Source organism: Trachypithecus francoisi, unplaced genomic scaffold, assembly GCF_009764315.1.
Source record: "Trachypithecus francoisi isolate TF-2019V2 unplaced genomic scaffold, Tfra_2.0 Lachesis_group5, whole genome shotgun sequence".
In the NCBI taxonomy this organism is placed as follows: domain Eukaryota; kingdom Metazoa; phylum Chordata; class Mammalia; order Primates; family Cercopithecidae; genus Trachypithecus; species Trachypithecus francoisi.
In genome coordinates, this window is record NW_022681470.1 from 86,934,150 (window position 1) to 86,960,883 (window position 26,734).

The window sequence follows — 26,734 nt, forward strand, 5'->3', positions numbered from 1 at the left end:
GTCACTCAAGCAAGGTGTCACCCCTTGTTAGTAGCCCAGCCAAGAGTAAAAACAAATTCTCCTGAGGTTTGGACTAGTGCTGACTCCACTACTCTGGCACAATTCATAGGCAATGCAATATAATGAATGGCTTAACTTAGAGGGAGGCCCCGCTTCACATATCTCACATGACTTTATGATTGTCACCAATATCTTAATTCAAGAACAATTTGATTCTTCCTTTCTCTTGGTCTGAAATTGTGTCTCTTATTGCCTCTATTTTGCAAGTATTTCAAAGAAAAAAACAAAACAACACAAACAAACCAGCCCTTCCTCACTTCTCTATATGGAAATACTCTTCTAAGGAAAAACAATTAGAAAAAAAAAAATTTGGAATGAGAAGAAAAACAGGAAGAAAAACGAATTTCCCAGACCTATGGGATCATAAATCAAAGTTGGTTTCAAAAATAGATAGGACAGAGATGCATTACTGAACAATAACTGCAGCCAAACTCAGTTTAACTGTCTTTGAAGTCTTTTTTTTTTTTTCCTTTTTAAAAAAAAAAAAAAAAAAAAAGCTTGAAAATAAAGACTTGGAGTCTTGGTAGCTATGTGAGGGAAATTTTCAGTTTTGCTACTGTGGTCCAGCATCAGCTGTGGTATCCATGATATGCCAGGAAATGAGGACATTTTCAGTTCAGATGGCAATGGAAGGAAAGAGGAGGAGAAAGAGAGGAGGAAAGGAGGTGACGCACACCTCTAAAGCTGTCAGCACCTCTCTGAGTGCCTTCTGGGGAAAGGGGGACCTTCACAGGCTTATTTACTGCAAACAGCCCAAGGGAGCCGCAGGACTGGGCACCAATAGGGCTGGTCTTCAGCCTCCTTCCACCACGAGTGCAGGCTCAGGCAGGGCTCCCACCGGAGCAGGAGTACTAACAGCAGTAGCAGCAGCAGCAGTGATGAGGCCAATACACTAAGTGCTCAAGGAGACAAAGATTGGCCTCTTCACTCACTCCAGAAATAAAGTAAATGGAGATAAAATTATGAGTGGGGAGGGAGTGCCTGGGGGAGCAGATTAATTAGTCCTAGGGGCAACTGCCTGGCATTCTGCCACGCCCCAACTCTGTATGTGGATATGTGTAACTCCTTTCTCTTATTCCTGTGCCCTCCATACCTGCCAAGGACATTCATGGTACTGCTGAGCCTTTTAGGAGGTCTCTAAACTAGAGTTTATTAACCTGTCTCTCTTTCTGTGCCATCTCCTCCCTTCCCCTCTTCTCTTTGTTTATGAATTCCTTACTCCAGGGTACTTTTAAAAGTCATTGAGATAGAGGGAGCAGCTTAACTTGAAGGAAGGCTCAACTTCATATCTTGGTTAGTAAACATTTTCTGGAGTGACAAAGGAAGGTGTGATCATAGAGTGTACACCACAGACCTCCAGTCACAGGGAGGTGCACCCAAGGGCCCCAGCTGCTGTACTCTGAAATTCATTATCATGTTGGTTCAGGAGCTATGCTTTCCACAGACTGATCCAGCCAGTGACTGAGAATGGAGGGATACTAAGGCAGGCCTGTCCCTGGGAGATGTGGGGATCCGGACAGACAACTTTGGCTTCCGGACACCCTGAAGCCTTGCCAAGCCTTTCTCAGACCGCACTGCAGTCTAAGAGCCTTTTGCTAACCTTCCTTCCTTCCTTCCTTCCTCCCCTCTCTCTTGCACTCAGGGGCAGGCCTCCCTGCAGCCTGACAGCTCTCCCAGCCTTTCTCAGATGCTTCCCCATTTTCTCCCAAAGGCATTTAACAGTGTCTTGGCATCACCTTCTCAGAGGACCTAGACTAACACAGAAAGTGAGAAGGTGAGATAGCAAAGATATAGGAAAGTCATCTGTATCTGCTTCGTTTTTCATTCTCATAGTTGATATGGGGAAAAAAGTCCTTTCCTCCATTTAGGGAAAGAACTTCTACATAACACTTTCAGATTACTAAAATTAGTCTCCACCTTAAAGGTGACCATTGAGGCTCAGAGAAGTTGACTTATTTCCCTCCAAGGCCACCTAGTCCAGTGATAAATAAAATCCAACTCTTCTACCTGCAGTCTGCAGGTAGTCTGCAACTCCAAATGATGAAATCAGTCTTTCACTGTCCACTACCAGGAAGTTCTTTGCTTTCCACAGAGGAAAGGGATAAAGGGCTTGCTCTGTATGCTTTTGTAAGACCACTGAATGGGGTAAGCATAACTTTGATATAGGACCTTCTCTTTCCTTTATCTGCTGAGTGCAAATGTCAAGTCCTCCATGAAAATTCACAGCCACTTTGCCATTCTAAAAGCTCCTGGCAAGGAATGTTATATGGGAACTGGTTTAGAGGTAGGTCTTCCTGGAACCGTGCCAAGAAGAGAAAACAGAGTCAGGAATAATTATCACAGTGGTCCTTTCTCCTTTTGACATGCAGAAATGGATATGGCATCTCTGAAGCCCTTCCTCAGGAATGCTAAAGTAGAGGAGAAATTTGTACTGACATTCATTTCCTATCCCTACTAGAAATTATCAGTAGGCATATCACAAAGCCTGCAAGCTTCACAATTATTCATGCAGCATTATTCAAGCACCTAATAGCAGTGGTGACTTAAAAAAAAATTGCAAAGGCCATATAAACTCAGTTTGACAACTTCTCCATGCTTCTAGATAGAATGGGATTACACTGAAAATAAAGCTATCTCTCTCCTTCAGGATATAGGATATAGGAACGTGCATTTCAAAATTGAAGCAGTAATAAATCCTCCCACGATGTGCACAATTCCTAATAGGCCTGTTTTTAAAGTAGCAGAAAATAAAGATGGCCAAGAAACACAATATGGTAGAAAGAAGACTGGATGAAGTTTAGGGCCTAGATTCACACCCTGGATGTCAGTAACTACCTGTCCTTAGGGACAGTCACTGGACTTCTCTTATCCTCTGTTGCTACATCTAATCAATTAGAGGATCAGGATCATTTTTTAAGTGTCCTTTACTCCTCTTTGGCTAAATTCTGGTTCTACAATTCTGAGTGCCTCCTTTTCTTAATTTGATCTGACTTCTGTGTTTCCATAGTAACCAGCACTACCGTTTGGGCAGGAACATAGTTTCCCTGTGATGTAATGCACCCATGACAGAGTATAGGTTAGGAGTTAAAGACTCTGGCTTAATTAATTAGGCATTTCCTATAGAGTGGTTATTATCCAAAAGGGTCCAAAAAGATCAGTCACACACACAGCAACAGAGCAGTGGAAAGAACCTGCTTGGAATTTAAATAAGACAAGGTTCGAACCTTGACTTCACCACTGATAGGATCTGAGATTCAGGCACGTTGCTCAATCTGCTTTTGAACAATCATAAGAATGGTATCTACCTAACAGGACAGTTGTAGGATTTGTTAAGTGTAAACATGCATCAAACAAGGCCTGGGCAATAGCAGGTACTCAAAATCAGTGTTAGCTATTACTATTAGCTGTTCTCATTATCACCTTAGTGTGTAATTACTTACATCGGTTTGCTCCCTCTGGTCTTCTACTTTTCCAAACAGATGAAATAAGATTTGAGGGAAGACATGGTCCCTGCCCCCTAAAGCTAACAACCTATGGGGGAAAGAGATAAATAACTGCAACGCAATTTTATAAAACCTGTAATAGATCTATGTGTGCATACAGTGACAAAGAATAATTTTGCAGGGAAGAGTTCATATCTAATATCCTTATATAACCTATGCAGATTCTTGAACATGGTAGACACACAATGAATTAATGAAAATGATGGCACCTTTTAAGAATGTTGCCTTAGGGGATCCCAACAAAGTTATTGGTTCATAAGAGAAACCATATAAAACTGAAGCCTTTTGGGTCCTTTATTAGAAAAATCCCGGCCGGGCGCGGTGGCTCAAGCCTGTAATCCCAGCACTTTGGGAGGCCGAGACGGGTGGATCACGAGGTCAGGAGATCGAGACCATCCTGGCTAACACGGTGAAACCCCGTCTCTACTAAAAAAATACAAAAAATTAGCCGGGCGATGTGGCGGGCGCCTGTAGTCCCAGCTACTCGGGAGGCTGAGGCGAGAGAATGGCATAAACCCGGGAGGCAGAGCTTGCAGTGAGCTGAGATCCGGCCACTGCACTCCAGCCTGGGCAACAGAGCGAGACTCCGTCTCAAAAAAAAAAAAAAAAAAAAAAGAAAGAAAAATCCCTTGGATGAAGTTCAAGACTAGTCTTTCTTATTCAGGATTCCACTCCCTAGCAAATGGTGCTATACTGTGATTCCAGTATTATAATAACTAATCATTATATATACATGGAAAAGATAATTACTTGAGCCTAGATGCGAGTTGAAGAACATGTACTGGTTGAGAGACATCAAAATACAGCTAATTATCTTAGTAACTGGGTTTACATCACAAATTCAACCTAAGATTCATAAAGAATTTGAAATTCATGATCTATTGGCATCAGTTCAAGATGACAGCATTTTTAGATATTTGTTATTATAAACAAAAAGATGTTTTTTACATCTCAATGAGAGTTGATTATATCTGGCCACTGCCTACACTAGTATAATGCACCTGAAGATTATAGTCACCTGAACAAATCCTACAACTAATGCTATAGAATTAGCAATTTTTATGGAAGCCTTCCTATATTTGAGAAAGGATCTCATCCTTGTTTTTCTTTCTTTCTTTCTTTTAAACTGGCAGATTGACAGGAAGAAAAAGAGGAAGGACAATATGATAAAGGTAACAAACTAGACTTCATTTGATCCAATTGCTAAGTACTTATTTTCATAATTGAATGACGTTACTACACACAAATAATATTCAATCACGCAGCTAGCGAACAGCCACAATTACTGAAAACATAATACATATGTCTGGCGCCCAGGCAAGTGCTGGGCTTACAAAGATGGCTCCTGCCCTTAAAAAGTTCACGGGAGGGCAGGGACTCACTGTAAACACAGTTCTCAGCCAGCAAACACATCACCATTCACCAGTTACAAAAAGGCTGGAGAAAGAGGAGGCTGGATGGCTGCCTCAGAGATGTTGGACCTCAGAGGGTCCCCTCCTGCCCTAGAAGATTGGGAAACAACAACATAGTGATCCACTCAGACTCCAGGGGCTGTTTTTTTTTTATTCTTTTATTTTGTTTTGTTTTGTTTTGTTTTTGTGGTTTGTTGTTGTTGTTGTTGGTAGTCCAGTAGGTTCTCAAAGACCTAAATACATGCAGGTGACCTATATATACACACAAATACCAAAAAGCATGGTTCCAGAGCTGGCACAGAGTATTTGAGCTAGAAAAGCTAAAGTGATCACCTAATTGAACTCTTCACAGTTGAAGCTGAGAGAGGCAAAATAACATGGTTAGAACCACAGGCCAGGAAGGGTAGAGCCAGGACTGAAACCCAGGTCTTCTCAAATGGGCTGAGGGTTCCTCCCAGCTTGTCACACTGACCCAGTGAAAATCAACAAGCTAATTGTGGGAGGAGAGGACTATTCAACGTTTTTACCCACTAGCCTGGCACGAGCACCAACGAATCAGTGGGCAATGTCAGGCTGTACATGGTACCATTGCCTCAGGGCTGAACATAGGCTATGGCTGTTTCTACACCTACAGCTACTTGGCAAAGAGCTCTAGTTCTTAACCTAATCATGATGGTGATCAGTGAAATTTGCCAAGTATTCCATTTCCTTGGAGAAAATTGTGCATTTACACAATAGCATGTCTACTCTCACCTCTCTCAATTCTATAAGCAGAGAGAGAAAGAGAGAGAGAGAGTGTGCATGTATCTGAGTGTGGTGGTAGCATTAAGATACCAGAGAACTGTCACAAGAGAACAAGATGACAAAAAGGCTGATTGCTATTCATGTGCATTCATCTGTCTGAGACGGTGTAAAATGAACCCTGTGATTAAAGACATTATTCAAATCACAGCCATGGCCCTGAAACGGACACTAAGTGTGGGTGCAGGAAACAAGATGGGTGGCTCTATTTTCCCAAGCCTGGCATCAGAAGAGTTAGATCTAGGAAAGACCTGCTAGACCGTCTCTTTTCTGGGCCAGCAGGAGGGTGAAACCACACTGGAGATTACCCAGGATATAGTTTCAAAGTGAGTCATGAGGTCCCATGCACTCCCTCAGGGAGACGCTACTCCAGCCTGGCTTTCATGTGCTTAGTGGAGGTGGGGCAGCTTATCTACAGGTGATACCTCAGTGCACCACTGCCTCATGTGATCCAACCTCAGTTTTCTCACATGCACAGTGGGGAAGCCACCACATATGGTAAAGGTACATGGGAGAGACAGTGAGGTAGGAAACAAGACTGTGCCCTAAGGACAAAACTATGAAGTTGCCTCATGATGGACAACAACAGAGTTGTATGAAGATACCTGAAAGGGACAGAGCAGCCCCCTAGGACAGCAGGTGTTTACATTTAACCTAATCAAAAGAAAACAGGCTGGGCTCAGTGACTCACACCTATAATCCTAGCACTTTGGGAGGCTGAGGTGGGTGGATAGCTGAGGTCAGGGGTTCGAGACCACCTGGCCACCATGGCGAAACCCTGTCTACTAAAAATATAAAAATTAGCTGGGCGTGGTGGCAGGCGCCAGTAATCACAGCTACCTGGGAGGCTGAGGCAGGAGAATCACTTCAACCCAGGGGCTAGAGGTTGCAGTGAGCTGAGATTGCACCATTTCACTCCAGGCTGGGCAAAAGAGCGAAACTCCATTAAAGGAAGGAAGGAAGGGAGGGAGGGAGGGAGGGAGGAAGGAAGGAAGGAAGGAAGGAAGGAAGGAAGGAAGGAAGGATTGAAAATGTTTCCTACCATCAGGACTCAAAGATAAAGGTATGAAAACGGGGAGGGGGTTTGAAGGCATGGATGACAGGAGGTGACTCCCATCACCTGGGGTGCCAGGACTGACTGACCCAATTGGTGACTAGGCCTTTGGCCCCGCCTCACCCTGCACTCTGCAGCAGCCTCTCAGCACCGTTGCTGCTAAAAGCAGAAGAGCTTGCCAGATAAAGGAGGGATTCTCTCTGGAGGGGGGCCCGGAAGAAAAAGGCCTACCTCCCCTGCTTTCCTCTTCACCTCAGATTCTGGTTCAGAGTCACTTACCTTTTTCTTCTTCTTCAGAATGACTCTCACTCCATCCACTGAAACCATAATGCTCACTTTCTTCTTCTTGATGTTCTTGGCTTTAAACTCATACTGCAAGAGAGAAGAAAACAAAAAGAAAGTGCAATCTGATGAGATCAGTGCATCTACACAGACTCAGCTAGTCCACGCCTGGAAAAAACGTCCCCAGACAGGTGTGGCGAACAGCTCCTGGGGGCAGGGAGCACCTCGGGGGATGTAAAAGCAGGTAGATGTCTGCAGGCAGGGCCCAGGCAATCTCTGGGTTAGAAACGGGACTCTGAATAGTCAATCCACCTCTCAGTCATCAGTTAGGGTAGACGGACCTCAACTACCCTCATGAAATGAAAATATAGTCTACTTGCAATATCCCATACAAAATCAGAACCTTCCCTCAATAACTCCTTCTATCATTTAATGACTTCCACAGTCAGGCAAGTATTCCTAGTGTCTCATCAAAGGCTGCTGAAACTACATTCCATCCTTAGCAAAGACTAACAGCTGGCACCAATCTTCACATCAGGGATTTTTACACACTGAAAGATAATTATGAATTCTAAATTACTCTCTACAAGTTCAATTTCAAATTTCCTTTATCTGTGAGTCAGTCTACAAGTCTACCCACAGTCCTGTTAGCCTGAAGATTTTGGCACATCTAGAAAAGATATGGCCTCACAAACCATGTATTTGTTAGGTATTATTTAATTACATTTTTAATTGACAAATAATTGTACATATTCATGGGGTATATAGTGACAATCCCTGTGTCTTGAACTCTTATTTGTAGTCCTAGACAGGGATGCTCCAACCACAGCCCCATAGTGCTGATGGATGTTGGCCTCATCCTCAATCTCAGCTCTTTCTGGTACATTTGTTTATTCACAGCCATCTCTTACACTTGTGCAGCTATTCATAACTGGTGGTATAATTCTACATCTCCTCAGTGAACTTCATTTTGAGTACTTCTCCAGTTTATTAAAATCATTTTCCTCTGATTCCCATCTTACTGTCACCACCTAGTAAACTTCACTCGAAAGTTCTCTAATCAAACATCTGGGCCACAGATTAAAAATTAAGAAACACAGGACCCAAAGCCCACCCACATCTCTTCTCTAGGACCTTTTATACTCAAGACACCTGGAACAAGACACCTAGCACCTTGACAGTGCATCTGAAACCTAGTTATTTCTACAGTTAGTGTTGATAGGCTTGACTCTAATCCATTCTAATGAGATAAAAACATAGCCTACTTCAGAAATCTCATTAGAAATCCAGAACTTTCTCTTCGCTGTGCCTTTTAATATTCTGATGTTACAAACTCAACTGAGAGCTTCCTACTATCCTGAATCTATCCTTTTCATTAAAATCTCAGATCTTCTATTCCACTGTACAGAGTTATCATTGATACTACTTGGCTATCTGTTTCTACAAGAAACATTCTTGTCTCTACAAGAATAGGACCTCACTAACTGAGGTAAGAGATCCTTCTTCACATTGTCATTGCAGGCTCTGGTCACAGCTGATTTGAGGGTCCTGGTGACAGCAACCTACATCACTGGTGACCTATAACCTACATCACTCCCAGCGTGGTGGTCACTTCCCCACCTCCACACTACCCTGTCAAAAGCTCTTCTTTTACTAAGGGGCCCTGGAAGAAGAGCAAACCAGAGCAGCAAACACACGGGGACAGAAGGAAACTCTGCTTCAGCCCGGGAACCCCAGGCCAATTAATAGTAAAGAGTAAAGGGGAAACAGCTGGCAGGGAGGGAGATGGAGACAGAGAAGGAGAGGTGCATCTGACAGGATTTTTTTTGCACTGGAGTCTGGCTTAGGTAGGACAGGACCTCAGCCATGTAACAAATTCCTCTCTAGGTCGGCAGCCACAAACCAGTGAAGGTTAAAGTTGGTTTGATTGGCATGCACTTGAGGACATGGCTCCAGTTTGCAGTGTGTCACCCTGACTGCAGCATTCTGCTCAGCTGCAGTGCTGGATGAACTCAAATAACCTCTGGGTGGGAGAACCAGCATGACAATCTGCAAGTCGGCTGACTTTGGCCTTGTGCCTACTGGGAGAGGTGAACCAGCTACATTTCCTGATCATACCTGCGTTTACCTCCAGTCGTTTGGGCTTTAATAAACACAAACTTCCAGCTGCACCTCCCTTCCGAACGAGTACTAAAATCAGGCTGCTTCTGCAGATTAGAAGAGTGTGTCTGATGCACTCAGGTGGAAGTTAAAGGCCTAAGAGTCCCAGAAACACCCAGAAGAGGACAAAACCTACCCTGGACTGGTCGGACCTCAACTGTTTTATTGTCTTTGGTCTCTTACAGTATATCACTTTCATATGCTCCATATACCTCTCTTTTCTAACAACAAAATCAAAGCAGAAATATCAAGTACCTACCTCTGCAAAACACTACATCATTCTCCCCAGTCCTAGTTTTAGAGAACATACTGCCTGCTATGCCATAACCTTAAATGCCTTATATTTCTGGAATAATGTTGTAGTTGACCATATCTCTCTTTCTTGCCTGGGCCACCTCCCTGTTGATTTCACTGTCTCTGTGGCCTTTATTAATCATGATTTCTCACCCAAGCATAGCAAGAGGCACCCAGCCAGCTCCTTGCTTATGTATCTGAAACTTTACCTATTTCTACAGTTAGCATTTTGGCAGGCTTAGCCATGCCTTTTAATAACTTTGTCTTAAGAACTCAAAAGCACAACTGAACTTTCTCTTTAGAACTGGAAATGGGCCTCTAATTCGATCACCATGCACATAGTTCCCAATGGCTCTTATAGGGTCTGTGGGCACAGTCACTGCATGGAAAAGCATGACCAAATGATTTCTCCCAAAACCTCAATGATGGTAACAACACAGGTGCTCCTTACAACAGCTGGTGGAATGCTCTGGAGTGCTTCAAAATGAAGATGGACAAGAGAGGCAGGAAATAGGCCTCCAGGTCCCATCACGGCTGCCAGAACTGCTTGAGTACTATTTATAAGGGCTCTTAGGTTGGACAAACTCTGCATCTTCCCCACCTGCCTGCTGGTCAGATGTACCATACCCTTTCCAATAGAAAAATTAAAATTAACTTGCAATTCTGTTGGAAACTAGGAAAATAAAAGGAAATCAAATATCTGAAAATGCTCTAATATTTATTATCATTAAGCCATTTGTTTATATGGCAATTATGCTTCACTTGGACAACATGTTATTGTGTTCACTGAGGGGCAAGAAAATGAATTTGGACAGAGGGGAGATAATGGAGTAACCACAAGAACGGAAAAGAGAAGGGGCTCTCAGGGACAAGTCCTCCTTTTTCCCAAACTGACTGTGCTGCTCCAAGGTGGAGCACTGCCTGGGCAGGTGGGCTCTGGAAGAAGCATCTGTGTTCCACAGAACAGGAATCCAATCTGCTTAGGCTTTGCCAGGGGCTGAAGAACAAACAGGACTGCTGGTGCCACCGTCTGTGGCTCAGGCCAGCCTCCCACAAAGTCCGTGCCAGCCCTGCAGTGTGTGCCAACAGGCCTGGCCCTCCCTGAATATGGCCAGGCTGATCTGATGCATTTGCTTTGCCAGCCAGAGCCCCACCAGCCTGGACAGATGAAGCCCTACAGGACTTGACCTTTCAGGGAACAAAACAATGCAAGTCCTGGAACACCACCCGCGGACTGGAAAGGCCAGGGGAAAGTGTCTGGGGTTCACAAACAGAGTCTTGGGACCTTGTTTTGGAATAGCGGCCTTGGAACTTAATGTGCTCTGCTAGTCAGTGAGGTCCAGGAAGGGGAAGCTGGGAAGAGCATCCAACAGGAGCTAGGAGCGAACACTCAATGGAAGACATGAGGAAGAACATCAAGGAGAAGTTGGAGAGCTGCTGACAGATAAGCAGCCTCATTTCTATTCCTCTTCTGACACCCCAGTGCTTCCTTTTTCCCAACTTCCCAAACTGCCTCCTAACCCTGTATATCTCCATCCTGGTCACTGAGTATCCAAGAAGGGCCAGAAGTCTGCAACAGCAGAGTGGGCATCTCATGAAGGGACCAGTCAGCCCTGAACCTGAGGCTGTACTTTAGAAACAGAATGAACAGAATTACTTCCTTAGAGTCCAGGGGAAGAGCTGGGGCTATCAGATGCCCCTCACACATTTAACAGTCTGTTTTCACAAAAATGTGTAGCTCCCTAAAGAATCTCTGGATGTTTGAAAATACCTGATTTTTAACATATATGTATATTAACATATCCATGGATTTTTCACACGCACACACACACACACACACACACACAGCGAGCAATAGAGAGAGAGAGAGAAAACAGGATCCTTGGTTCTTCAGTCACGTTGGCCAGAAATAATTTGACTGGTGATACACTCTCTCACCTGCTTCACAGGAAGCAGGTCTCCTTCATTCTTAACCATAAAATTTATTTTGCCAAGTCCTTCTCACTGTCTCTGCAATGCTTACAGATGTGAGCCAAGACCTGCTTATGAGTCAAGGTGCTCAGAGGCAACTTCACCAAGTGGAGAGGACTCAGTTTGCAAAGGCAAATGGTATGCCAGGCTCTGTAAGTCCTTGACTGTGTTCACTACCTTTCTAGAAGGAGCTTTGGAGCTTCACTTCTTTCAAATGATCACAGGAAATTTAAAAGTGGACTCTGACAGCACTGCTGGGCATTCTAATCATATTCTGTCTACAGTCTTGGTTTCAGGAGTGTGAGCAGATCTCCACAACAAAACCATAAGCACCTCTACCAAGGGTGCTGTTTCGTAAAGGGTTTTCAGAAAGTCCTTTTGCATGTATTATGTGAGAGTCTAAAAATTTAGACAGTAAGATACAAAATCTGAGTATACCCATGTTCACAGCAGTATTATTCACAATAACCAAAAGGCAGAAGCAACCCAAATGTCTATCAATGGATGAATGAATTCACAAAATGTGGTGTATACATACAATGGAATATTATTCGGCCTTAAAAAGTTACGACATTCTGACATGTGCTACAACATGGATGAATCTTGATGACAAATGGAAGATATTCTATGATTCCACTTGTATGAAGTCCCTAGGGTTGTCAAACTCATAGAGACAAATAATAGGGGCTGAGCAGAAGGGGAAATGGAAAGTTGTTTAACAGGTACAGTTTCATTTTTGCAAGATGAAAAAGTTCTGGAGATGGATGGTGGTGATGGTTGCACAGCAATGTAAATGTATTTAATGCCACAGAACCATACACTTAAAAAGGATTAAAATGGTAATTTTTTTTTTTTTCTGATGAAGTCTTGCTCTTGTCCCCCAGGCTGGAGTGCAATGGCACGATCTTGGCTCACTGCAACCTCTGCCTCCCGGGTTCAAGCAATTCTCCCGCCTCAGCCTCCCAAGCAGCTGGGATTACAGGCACCTGCCATCACGCCCAGCTAATTTTTGTATTTTAAGTAGAAACGGGGTTTCACCATTTTGGCCAGGCTGCTGATCCACCTGCCTCAGCCTCCCAAAGTGCTGAGATTACAGGCGTGGGCCACCATGCCCGGCCTAAAATGGTAAATTTTATGTCATGTATATTTCACCACAATACAAAAATGCAAAATCTGAAAACACCATGTAACAAACACATTTGTACACACCGCAAGTACACTTAAATTCTGCTCACGAAAGGATATTTCTGGAACTCCCCCACATGCAAGTTAAACATGCCATAGTTTTCCACACTTCCATGTAATTGCATTTGCTATTCCCTATGCCTAAAATGCCCTCCCCACACCATCTGCCTGGTGAACTCTTGTTTATTCTTGAAATATCTGCTCATACTTCTACACAGTGAAGCCAACTCCCGCTTCCTGTATCCTCCCTCAGAGTTGGTTACTACAGCAATATGCAAGCCTCTATTATCACTCACTGTTGATTGGTTGATTATTTATCCCACAGGCCATGCCCTTCATGAGAGCAAGAAATATGACTGACACACATTTCTACCCAAGAAAAGAGACCAGGACAGAGGAGAGTGATAAATGAATGCCAAAGTTATGAATATAGTTGACAGTGGTTATTCACAGAGCCCAAGAAAAGGCACTGTATATAAAGTAAGCCTTCCAGAAGTTAATTGCCAAGTTATTAAAATCTGGATTCCATTCCAAAGTGCAAGGACTTTAAGAAGAACTAATCTCCCTTACATGGTCCATGGTCCACAGCACAGTACTGAGCACTTTATCTATGTTTGATACAGGCTTTTTTTTTCTTATTATTATTATACTTTAAGTTCTAGGGTACATGTGCATAACGTGCAGGTTTGTTACATACGTATATTTGTGCCATGTTGGTGTGCTGCACCCATCAACTCGTCAGCACCCATCAAGTCATCATTTATATCTTGTATAACTCCCCAATGCAATCCCTCCCCCCTCCCCCCTCCCCATGATAGGCCCCAGTGTGTGATGTTCCCCTTCGTGAGTCCAAGTGATCTCATTGTTCAGTTCCCACCTATGAGTGAGAACATGCGGTGTTTGGTTTTCTCTTCTTGTGATAGTTTGCTAAGAATGATGGTTTCCAGCTGCATCCATGTCCCTACAAAGGACACAAACTCATCCTTTCTTATGGCTGCATAGTATTCCATGGTGTATATGTGCCACATTTTCTTAATCCAGTCTGTCACAGATGGACATTTGGGTTGATTCCAAGTCTTTGCTATTGTGAATAGTGCCGCAATAAACATACGTGTGCATGTGTCTTTGTAGTAGAATAATTATAATCCTTTGGGTATATACCCAGTACTGGGATGGCTGGGTCATATGGTACATCTAGTTCTAGATCCTTGAGGAATTGCCATACTGTTTTCCATAATGGTTGAACTAGTTTACAGTCCCACCAACAGTGTAAAAGTGTTCCTATTTCTCCACATCCTCTCCAACAACTGTTGTTTCCTGATTTTTTAATGATTGCCATTCTAACTGGTGTGAGATGGTATCTCATTGTGGCTTTGATTTGCATTTCCCTGATGGCCAGTGATGATGAGCATTTTTTCATGTGTCTGTTGGCTGTATGAATGTCTTCTTTTGAGAAATGTCTGTTCATATCCTTTGCCCACTTTTGATGGGGTTGTTTGTTTTTTTCTTGTATGTTTGTTTGAGTTCTTTGTAGATTCTGGATATTAGCCCTTTGTCAGATGAGTAGATTGCAAAAATGTTCTCCCATTCTGTAGGTTGCCTGTTCACTCTGATGGTAGTTTCTTTTGCTGTGCAGAAGCTCTTTAGTTTAATTAGATCCCATTTGTCAATTTTGGCTTTTGCTGCCGTTGCTTTTGGTGTTTTAGACATGAAGTCCTTGCCCATGCCTATGTCCTGAATGGTACTACCTAGATTTTCTTCTAGGGTTTTTATGGTATTAGGTCTAACATTTAAGTCTCTAATCCATCTTGAATTAATCTTCGTATAAGGAGTAAGGAAAGGATCCAGTTTCAGCTTTCTACTTATGGCTAGCCAATTTTCCCAGCACCATTTATTAAATAGGGAATCATTTCCCCATTTCTTGTTTCTCTCAGGTTTGTCAAAGATCCCAACTTACAAGGGATGTAAAGGACCTCTTCAAGGAGAACTACAAACCACTGCTCAGTGAAATCAAAGAGGACACTAACAAATGGAAGAACATACCATGCTCATGGATAGGAAGAATCAATATCGTGAAAATGGCCATACTGCCCAAGGTTATTTATAGATTCAATGCCATCCCCATCAAGCTACCAATGACTTTCTTCACAGAATTGGAAAAAACTGCTTTAAAGTTCATATGGAACCAAAAAAGAGCCCGCATTGCCAAGACAATCCTAAGTCAAAAGGACAAAGCTGGAGGCGTCACGCTACCTGACTTCAAACTATACTACAAGGCTACAGTAACCAAAACAGCATGGTACTGGTACCAAAACAGAGATATAGACCAATGGAACAGAACAGAGTCCTCAGAAATAATACCACACAGATACAGGCTTTTAAAAATGAAATCCTGTCATTATTGGCCAAAGCCGCTCACAATCATTTGACAATACAGTTAGGAGTAGTGAATGAGGGGATGGTCGTGAGATGAACTTCTGTTCCATGGGCTACCCAGCTTAAGTTCTGGCTCTTATGCCTATGGAACCAGAATCTGGGGGGCAGGGTGCCTGAGAACCATGGCAGTCTCTGACACCAATGTGACTCGTTTTGTTTATTTATATAAAATCTCAGAAATGCCAGTATGACCAACACCAATGTTTGAAATGAATCTAAATTCCAGAACATCTATGAGGAGTCTTGGAAACACTGGGTAGAGACGTTTATTTCCCATCTACCTACCTCAATCCCAGCATAACTTATTTTTGCAATAGATATATTATTGAAAATTGGGTATATAATCTCTGTATTCTCCAAAATACTCAAAAGGAAGCAGAGAAGTTACTTTTTAAAGAAATATTCATTGTCATTATATAGAAATGAAGTATCACCCTACTTTGTAGACCAAGGAGATCTAAAACTCAAGTTCTAAATCCCATTTGGAATACTTGATAAAAAGGCAGAATCCCAGGTCCAGGCTTTAGAAACATTTATTCAGCAGATCAGAAGTATAGCCAAAAGTTGGCAGTTTTTAATATGCACATCGTAATGTAGATCATGCTATTCAGAAACACTACTTTGGGCCACAAAAGCAAGGATTATTATACATTTTTATTTGTGTTAAGAATTGCCATAGACTAATCAATGTGTCTTAATCATATATGTACTATATTTTAGGTATAGCTATTCTTGTAACAAGATAGATTCTTATGAAAGTGCCATTGCTAGTTGTTGTTGTCATCCATTTTCTAAATCAAAAGCTACTATAATAAAAAGTATTACTTTGGGAGGAAATTCCATGGAGTGGTAAGCATTAGGTAATCATACTTTACCTTTCATACATTTTTTACATCTGAAATTTTTTTTTATTATTTATTTAAATAGAAACAGGGTTTTGCTATGTTGCCTAGGCTAATCGCAAACTCCTGGGCTCAAGCAATCCTCCCACCTCAGCCTCCCAAAGTGTTAGGATTACAGGCATGAGCCACTGCACCCAGCCTGAAATAACTCATTAAAAAATATATAGAGGAAATTTTGTGTTTGAAATGTTTGAGACCACCAGGGTTGACCAAGTTTTTCATCTTATAGATGAAGAAACCAGTGCCCAGGGATGATAAGAGACTTCCCAGGTTCATTAGCAGAAAACCCATATCTGGAACCTACATCTCCTGACTCTTGGCTCTGTGCTTGTTATGTTCCCCAACACTTGTGTCTTTTTTAGTAGCTCAGAAACATGGCTCCAGGAAATAAAATTATTCATTCATTCCTCCATTCATTCAATACATGGTTAATGAGTTCCCTCATGAGCACACAAACCCCATCTTATAACAGAAAGCAAGAAGAGGAATAAGAATGTATTAGAAATTAACTTCACAGGACCAGAAACATTATACACCCAGGGACACGAGTCAATAACCTGGGAAGGGTACGAAATACCAATGAGGACAGAAAAACGTGGTAAAGAGACCTTCTGAACTTAAGGAGGGCTTTGGGGCAGGAAATGCTCAAGCTCGTTGCTGTTTGGAACGTTGAGAAGGTGGAAGAGAGGTTCATGCATGCACAGATGTTCTGTGAGGAGACTGCATTTCCACAGTGTCTGGAGACCAGCATGATGGCAGAGGGCAAATTAAACAGTCCCTTGCATGGAAGGCACCGGCAGTCTCAAGTGCAGACAATTTCGGGCTGTGTACTCAGGGGATCTCCGAGTGGCGGTTGCTCCCTGTAGAGAGGAGACGAGATAGCCCCAGGAATACAGCCATCACTTTTCTCTGACCAGGAGCATGCTGACAGGTCACGGGGAGCTGAACAACAACCTAAATGATCAAGGGGCCTGAAGGGGTGATTTATGAAGAAAGATGAGAACCAGTACTAACAATCATCTGCTGCTTTCAGCTGCTTTCTCCTCTATATCTCTCACAGCATGTTAAAAACAAGTACTAGAATCTTCTCTTCTTTAAGTAAAAAAAGAGGTGGATGGCAAGATAAAAATATAACAGTACAAACCCAACTCTGGTCAATTCTATCATTCTTCACTAATATCTAGCCTAAACTCTCCTCTAAGCTCCTCTAAATGGTTAATATATCATGTACGAAGGAAGACTAGAGACATTAAACAACGTTCCTGGCAGAAAGAAAAGGTACTTATTTAAGGTGATGAATGTCCCAGTCACCCTGATTTGATCTTTACAATCTATATGAATGTATCAAATTATCACATGTACCCCAAAATATACACATCCATTATGCAGCAATAAATAGTCTTGCAGAGGAGGGGGGCAGAGACAACACTGTTCCCACAGTATGATTCATATCTACACACACACACATACGTAGAAGGAGCAAACGTTTCCCAGTATTTAGAAGAGTCATGAATCAAGGATTTATGGTATTCTGCCTCAGACCAAAAATGGGTATGAGACAAATGATGAATCCTTTTGTCTTTCTAGGGCTCGATTTAGCTCTCTTGAAAAGAAGGTAATCAATCATGTTTAATAAACCTCCCAGCACCTCTCACTATCTGCCACACACATCTCACACTCACCATGTGAAGTTAGGTGAAACAATTTGCATGAAGTATTACAAAGTCAAAGAAGCTACGCTGAATAGTAATGCTATTTCACAGCAAGTATTCACATTCTTAGCTACGTGACCTTGAGCAAGCCACCTACCCTACAGAAGGGTATAAGTCTTCCCTTCTGTGAAGCCAGGGTATTGGGTTAGATTATACCTTCCCAACTCTAAACATGACTCAATGTGAATATGAACCTTCATAGCTCTTGTAGGAAGAGTCAGATAGGCAGGCACACTTGAGGAAGGTGGGGCAAATGTATAGCAACATAGAAATGAAGGCATTTGGTGAGGCCAGGTCAACCCCAGAAGCAAGGGAAGGGGATGGAAGGGAGAAAGGATTCAGAGAGATGAGGAAGGTTCTAAAATGGAAAAGAAGTTACCATAGTTTTGCATAGAAAGTAGGAGGGTGCTTAAGGGTTTTAAAAAGAGTGAAAAATAGAGGTGCAAATCCTGAACATAACCTTGGCAACAGCACTGACGATTCAGAAAGAAGAGACACTGGAAATGAGAAATCTAGGAAAGACTAGAGACATAATGAAGCACTGCCTTATAAGAATAAAGAAAATATCTGGATGAAATCACTATATAGACTGAAAAGCAGAAATATGGAAATGGTCCCTAAATCCCTTGCCTGGAAAAGGTAGCAATGTTTTCACCAATGCCAGCACAGTTGAACACAAGAATGTGTTATACATTGAAAAAGTCTATCTTGCACTGGAGAATCAGGTAATAGGAGTTAGACAAGATGTAGGGTCCCACGGTCATTCATGTGAGACTGCTTTTCCTACGCTCTCCCAAGTCTTCTACCCATTGAATCTCCCCACACTAAGCTTATGGCGAGCTTAGACTTTCTAGCACGATAAGCAAGAAATAAGGGTAAATTTGGAAAACCTGTGCTTGCATTCATCCATTAGGATCATATAAGTTCCAGATGTAAGGTGTCTGGGAGGAGAGAAACTACAGTAGGCAGAACCGATGGCCCCAGTGACTATTCATGGTATAAGGAAAGGTATGGTGAAGAAGGTAATTCTTGAGAGATACTGAAGAAACTATTTGAGAAGGAGGAGGAAAATAATAAAATCAGAATTGAGAGGACTCTTGGAAGTCACAGTGTTGTCTCCGTCAAGCAATCGTTCAGCCTCTAACAGAGTACTGGCAACTCTCTTTGAAAAGCAGTTTCTTACAATAAAACTGGAAGCAACACCCAGAAGATTCCACTTATATGATTCTCTAAACTGGTGCTTCTCAAACTTGAGGGTCCACATGAATCACTCGGGGACCTTGTTAAATTCCAGGCCATTCTGCAGGTCTGGGGAGAGCCAAGGGTTCTTTATTTCTAGCATAGTCTCAGATGATGCTGACACTACTGGTCCACAGACCACACTTTGAGAAGCAAGGAGCCAGAACTACAGTATATAAGTCCAAAAGGTATTTGGATATGTCAGCTGTGTGAATTAACCATCTCTAAGGTTTCTTTCAGTGCTAACATTCAACTATTCCTACCAATTGTATATGTCAATATTCTGAGTTACATAAAAATTGAGACGCGAGGTGTTTCTCAGGAACAACCGCCTTAAGATGGCCCCAAATCAAACTCTAATAAACAACTCTTATACATAAACAATACAAATACAGTAACCAGAACACAAGTTCCCAGAATGGAGGGGGATCTGAAGAGTTATTGACTTATTTCAAAGCATAATAATTATCTACCGTCAGTAGGTGGCAATATTTCCTTGGGGTTATGGGACTGTAAAGTGGAACCATGGTTCCCAGCCTGGGCTGTAAACTAGAGTCAACTGGGAAACTAAAATTACTGGTGTCTGGATCCCACCCGCAGAAGTTTTGATGTAATGGATCTAGAGTGCAGCCTGGACATTGGGTTCTTTTTTTTTTTCTTTTAAGCTACCTACGTGATTCTCATGTGCAGCTAAGGCTGAGGTCCACTAAAGTAGAGTGAGGTTTAGCAGACCATAGAAACTAAGAAGTCAGTGCTAGTCATCACATCACTCCTGATTCCCTGCATCTCCCCGTTCCTCACTGGGACTGACTGATGCACCACATGATCTCTATTCCATCTCATCTTCCCTTTCAGCCCATCAATAGTTAACTCCAAGGCTGCACCAGACATTACTTCCTCCAAATTTCTATGACAACAAATGAACTTGGGGTGAAGAGATGCCAGGATGGTTTATGTAGGAAGAGCACTGTTTTCTGTAGGGCTGTTTTCACCATAGCAAAGTGCCCTAACCCAACTCATCCCCAGTACCAGCCTTGACTCCAAGGGTTAGCAAAATTTTTTTCTGTAAAAGACAAGATGGTAAATATTTTATGTTCTGAGGGCTATGTGGTCTCTGTTGCAACTATGCAACTCTGTTGCTCCAGCACAAAAGCAGCCATAGACAATACACAGATAAATGAGTACAGCTATGTTCCAATAAAGTTTTATTTATAAAGGCACTCAGTGGGCCAGATTTGATCCATGAGCCATGGTTTGCCAACTCCTGCCTTAACCTCATTTGAGTTCCTTCTGAATTTTCTGTCTCTGCTCTATTACAGCATGTGGCATTACCAAGCACAACCACTGTGACATCTGGAGTGCAGGAAAGGAGTCTACTGCATAGAGACTGAAATGCGTGGGTGGGCCCTGAAGGCAGATGAGATTTGAACATGGACCCAAAGCAGAGCAAGGTGACTACTCAGAAATGAGGATGAAAATGGGGAGGAAACTCTCACTACAAACTGCAAAATCCTAATCCTGGGATTATTTTCCCATGAAAAAACAATCTGTGATGTGAGGCAGTTTTCCCCCTCCAATTATGATGGAAATCTAAAGTCAAACTTGACAGGGAAAGAGAATGAACTACTGAGAGTGAGATGTGACCAGATCAGGCAAAAAACCAAATGAACATAAAAATAAACCTCATACCTTATGCCAAAAATAATTCAAAGTGCATCACTGGTTTAAGTGTAAAACTATAAAACTTTTGGAAGAAAATGGTGGGAAGATCACCTGAGGTCAGGAGTTCGAGACCAGCCTGGCCAACATGGTGAAACCCCATCTCTACTAAAAATACAAAAATTAGCTTGGTGGGATGGAGCATGCCTATAGTCTCAGCTACTCGGGAGGCTGAGGCAGGAGAATCATTGGAACACGTGAGGCAGAGGTTGCAGAGCGAAGATCGTACCACTGCACTCCAGTCTGGGTGGACAGAGCAAGACTCCATATCAAAAACAAAACCAAAGCAAAACAACAACAACAAAAACAACAACAAAAAACCTTTGTGACCTGGGTTTATATAGAATTTCTACACATGATACCAAAAGCATGATCCATAAAAGAAAAAAAAACTGATTAACTGAACTTCATAAAATTAAACTTGCCCCGTGGAAGCCAGTTTTAAATGAATGTAAAGACAAGTAACAGCCTGGGAGAAAATGCTTGCAAATAGGACACCTGACAAAAAAGATTTGTATCCAGAACACATTCATATAAAGAATTCTCAAATCTCAAAGCTGTAGACAACACCCAAAGTAAAAAATGGGCAAACGACTCAAATGGACACTTGATTAAAGGGGATATATTGAAAGCAAATAAACACATGTAAAGAAACCAACAAGTTTTGGTAGTTGGTTCAGTGTTTTTGTCTAACAGGAGGAACTGAGACAGGTGAGGCTCATGCCTAGGAAACAAGGCTAAAAAATTATTTCTGCCCACTGGAATTTTTAAAGTCAGAATCTTGAGCTCCAGGGCCTATTGAAACACACTCAGACCTGATTACAGCTCCCTAGACAATAGGGTATTCTCCCAAGTCTGGAATAATGGCCTCCCATGAAAAGATGTTCAATATCATTAGCTGTTAGGGAAATGCAAATTAAAACCACAGTAAGATCCCACTATATACATATTAGAATAGATAACATTAAAACAACAACAACAACTAAACACTGTATGGTAGATGCACCTGACAGAAATAACAAGAAATTAGGGTTGTCACATGCAGGTTGCTGAGGGAAGTGCGCCAAGTGAGGGTGCTATATAAACTGCATGCTTTTTACAGGCAGTTATCATTCTCCTCTCCAGCCTGCAGCCACTGGACCATCTCTGTATATAACTTCCTCCAAATAAACCTCATGTTTTGTTTACTGGTTCTGGGTCTGTCCTCGGCCTCTTGAACCTGGGGCCATCCCTACTGAAGTCAACAGGGTCCAGCACAAAAGACGCCAAACACTGGGGAGGATACAGAGCCACCGGACTTCTCACGCATTGCTGAAGGAATGGAAAATAGCACAGCCATTTGGGAAAACTAATTTGGCAGTCTCTTAGAATGTTAAACATACACTTATCATATAACCCAGCATTACCTCAGCTAGGTGTTTACCCTGGAGAAAGGGAAAGTTATGTTCCCACAAAGACCTGTACATGCATGTTTAACAGCTCTATTAGAATTACCAAAATCAGAAACGACTCAAATATCCTTCCACAGGGTGAATGGATAAGCAAATTGTGTTATATCCATATAATAGAATACTACTCAAAAATAAAAAGGAGAATATGCAGTTCATGTGTGATACAGCATTGTTACAGAAAGTTAGAGGGGAATTAGTTGAAATGTAAAACAAATTTTTAACAAATAAAAAGGAATGAACTACTGATACCCACAAAATTTGGAAGTATGTCTATCTTGATTGGGGTGAAGGTTACATGAATCTATACAGACACATAAATTCATAAAACTATACCCCCAAAATCAATTTTACTGTTAATTTTAAAAATAAAATGAAAATTAAAGTCCTTTGGGCTGGATGAAGTGTCAGGATAGGAGATGCCTCCCAAACTCCTTCTCCTCCTCAGGGGGAATGAATGAAAACCTTGCCCCCAGGCCTCCAAGGTTAGCACAGACTGAATGTGAGGGGTACCCTCTCCATTGCAGTGCAAAGCACAGAGACAATTCTAAACTAACTGTTCCCAGGTCAAGAACAGGGCTTCCAGAGTTGTCCTGTAGAGCAGGCCAGGAGAATCTCATACTGGCTTAAGAAGATATGGGAAGTCTTCCCAGACACAGGGTCCTCTCCAGCCTATACACAGCCAGTTCAGGCACTGGTGGGATCACTAAGCTAGGGCAATGGACACCCATGAAGGTCATCCAACTGCTATGGTACCAAGCCATGGTCAACTCAGTCTGGTAACTCAATCCCTATGGGAGGTTATTATTCCATTATTGGAGGAATAATGGAATAATAGGAACTGTAGTGAGGCCCAGACATGTCTCTGTAGGTCCTGGAGCTCAAGATACAGAACTGTAACATTCCAAAGGGCAGAAATAATTTTTCAGCGCAGTTCTTAGAGCAAGAGTCTCACTCCAGTCTCAGCTCTTCTGCCCACAGTAACACTGAACCAACTACTTTGTTGGTTTCTGAACACCTCTGCCTTCTCACTGACTCCACACCAAGCAATGGCTCACATACATGGGACTCAGGCAAAAGGACAAGATAAATAACGAGCACATGCCTGAGCTGCCAGTAGAGAAAAGGCCCGCAGGGTGGCAGCTGATGAAATCATCAGGTGATCACCAGTTCAAGAAGGGGAACATCTGGTGTATTCAGTTCTTCCTCGCATCATCTCTATCAATTCATCTTTTTTTTTTTTTTTTTTTCTGGCAAAAAAGAATAAATTCAGTTCTATCATTTCTCTTCTTTTTTTTTTTTTTTTTATTTTTTTTATTATACTTTAAGTTCTAGGGTACATGTGCATGACGTTTATATCATGTATAACTCCCCAATGCAATCCCTCCCTCCTCCCCCCTCCCCATGATAGGCCCCAGTGTGTGATGTTCCCCTTCCCGAGTCCAAGTGATCTCATTGTTCAGTTCCCACCTATGAGTGAGAACATGCGGTGTTTGGTTTTCTCTTCTTGTGATAGTTTGCTAAGAATGATGGTTTCCAGCTGCATCCATGTCCCTACAAAGGACGCAAACTCATCCTTTTTGATGGCTGCATAGTATTCCATGGTGTATATGTGCCACATTTTCTTAATTCATCTTTTTATGTTGCTGCCTCTCTAGGTGAGTTTCTCCTCCTTGGAGCCTCAGATGTCTGTGCTTCAGCCCAGTACCTCCATGGACACAGGAAATCTGTGTGTTTGGCAGCATCCCCAGTTTCAGCCAGCCATTCTTCCAGAAAACATGCAGCAGGATTCCCGTCCTGTTCTCCACACACGAGAACAGTGGGAAGTGAGAAAGGAGGTTGTTATGGGCTAAATGTTTGTGTCCCTCTAGAATTCACGCTGATGCCCGAGCTTCAAGGAGGTGGGAACTTCAGGAGGAAACTGGGTTTAGATGATGTCATGCTGTGGGGTTGGCAGTACCATCACTGGACTCCTGGGTAGTATTCCAAGGATCATGCTGGGGGTTTGGGGGTACCATCACTGGACTCCTGGGTAGTATTCCAAGGATCATGATGGGGGATGGGGGGTACTATCACTGGACTCCTGGGTAGTATTCCAAGGATCATGCTGGGGGGTTGGGGGTGCCATCACCGGACTCCTAGGTAGTATTCAAAGGATCATTTTTGGGGGGATTGGGGGGAGGGAAGAACAAAAACTGCACACACACCCCCCATGACCATTTAAGTCTTCCTGAAACACTATATAATAGGTTCTGATCAAAAACTTTCTATAACACCCCATTGCCTAAACCAGAAGATCAAAACTGATATTCAACATATTCTACCAACTGACACAAAGCAGCCAGCTTCCCTTCTCCCACCAAGCTGCTCTTGAAACGTACATACAGTTACATACATACAGTTTCTAAGCTGTATTCTTCAGAGCCCTGGGTTCAGTGGAGGAGCCTCAAAGGCCACTCTAGGGCTGAGAGGCCATGCAGGCAGATATGCCAATCAACTTCTGTCCATCCTGTTCACCCACAGAAGCTACAGTTCTCAGGTTTAATAAGTTGGAGTTCCATGTGATATTTTGACAAAAGTTCATAGCTTTAAAAAGAAGAATTCAAACATCACCGACCTATATAAAATACTATGCTACAATATTTCAGTTGCACTGTGGCTTATTCACTGTCTATCCTGAAGAGAAACTGGATTTTCTCATGTCTGCACTTATGTAATTACTACTTTCAAATCCCTCGCTCAGTCCCTTAATCTATCCAAAACATCCCCATAAGTTTTACTTCAAGTATCACTTTATAAAAACCTCCCCTGACTACCATAGCCTGAAGGAGTTTCTATACTGCTATGGCAATTAGCACTCAGAGGACTGATTTTATAATAATGTTATATATAAAATACATTTCCTAATATTACACAACACTCTTAACTTGGAACATGGTTCTTTCTCATCTTCATTGTAAGTTCTTTGCAGGCAGGCGCTATATAAGTTCAGCTCTTTATCCTCTTTAGCATCTATTACAGGATTTTCAACCAATTTTAAGGACTTGATCTGATAATACTAAAAGATAGCTCTGGCTGCTGAGTTGAGAATGTAACTCAGGGAGGAAGTGAGGAAATCATTAAGGAGGCCACTTGTCTCCCTTGGGGTGAGAAAAGTATACAAGTAACTACGATACCAGGCTTATAAACACTACTCCATACCTACAGGCAGAATAATCCCAGGCAAGGAACATACTTCCAGTGGGCAGGTCCCTGACTAGTTGCCATTTAATGTTCCCCTTCAATTTATTTTTAATATATTTATTTATTATAATGGCTATTATAAAGAATAGTCAACCTCAGAACTGATGGGCCCATGTAATTTTATCATTTGTAGATTAACACCCTTAGACTACCAGCTCAACACTGTAACAAGTTACTTTAGTTGGGAGACCACAGACCCACCCTGTTTGACCTATTTCTCTTTTCCTAAGAACTTAACAGCTTTCAGGAAATCAGGCTACTGAGTGAACTACACCTAAATTACTCTCTTTTCTGATTTTTCAAAAGAAAATTGAAAAAGAAAAAAATGGTATCTATAGTATAGCCCTTTGGAAAATCTCTAATGGCTACCTTGTTTTGTAGCAATCATCACATTCTGAGCCCAAATCAAAGGATCTTCTATGACTAGGTTCCATAACAATATGTCATTTTAACAATTTATTAGCCTGCAATAATTGTGCCAAAAAGAAAACTATTTTTCTCCAGGCAAAAATGAACTGAGTTCCTTTTAATTTTCCCCAACCCTTTCCTGATCAGGAAGACATTCAGTTGCAACCAATTACATTTAGATTAATTTTCAAAAATGAGTACTGATTTTTAAAACCTGAATGTGTTTTATCCATTCCCAAGATATCAGCCATTATCTCTTTCTTAAAATGTTTAAAGTTATTTTTCAAAAAAGTAGAGAAAGAGTAATTTCACCTCTTTATATCTCAACTCCCCCTCCAGTCACTACAAAGAATAAAAGGAAATTCAATTTTAATATGAGGATATTATATTTGATAATGAATAATTAAGATAACCAAGGAACTGTAAGGGATATTTTATCTTGAGAAATTGGCTGCAAGATGATTGATGGCTCTCAAACTCAATGAGCTTAAGTGACAGAGATGACTCTTGCTTTGGTTTTCTGGCCCCCTCTGAGATGGAAAGGGCCAGCTAATAACAAACGCAATAGCACAGCTATGTTTGGCAAAGAAATTGATCTTTGGTGTGCTTTCCTTTGCCCGGATCTGCCTGGAGTACTACTGGTTCCTTTCATTTTCATTGTTCTGATTATTCAGTGGGTTTTTTCACTCTGGAAACTTAAACCTATGAATTTGGAAGTTTTTCTTGTATTGGTTCTTTGGCCAGTTTCCACCTTTTTTGTGTGTTCTGTTTTGGAACTCATATTTATCAGATGTTAGACTTCCTAGATTGATTCTCTAATTTGCTAGTTTTTCCTCTTGTAACTTGTATTTCTATTCTAATTTTTTGTTTTCTTCTTTTTTTAAACCTTTCAACCCTTCTACTGA

The 26,734-nt window shown here is 41.9% G+C and overlaps 1 protein-coding gene across 3 annotated transcripts in view; it reads right to left on the bottom strand.

The window, feature by feature from the left end:
- The window catches only part of LOC117074395 (carboxyl-terminal PDZ ligand of neuronal nitric oxide synthase protein), a 344,705-nt gene that overhangs the window by 97,102 nt on the left and 220,869 nt on the right, over positions 1-26,734 (bottom strand). For all 3 annotated transcript variants that reach the window (XM_033195794.1, XM_033195793.1, XM_033195796.1), the window contains exon 3: positions 7,110-7,202. In XM_033195794.1, the coding sequence (XP_033051685.1) occupies positions 7,110-7,202 (93 nt within the window). The remainder of the gene's footprint in view (positions 1-7,109; positions 7,203-26,734) is intronic.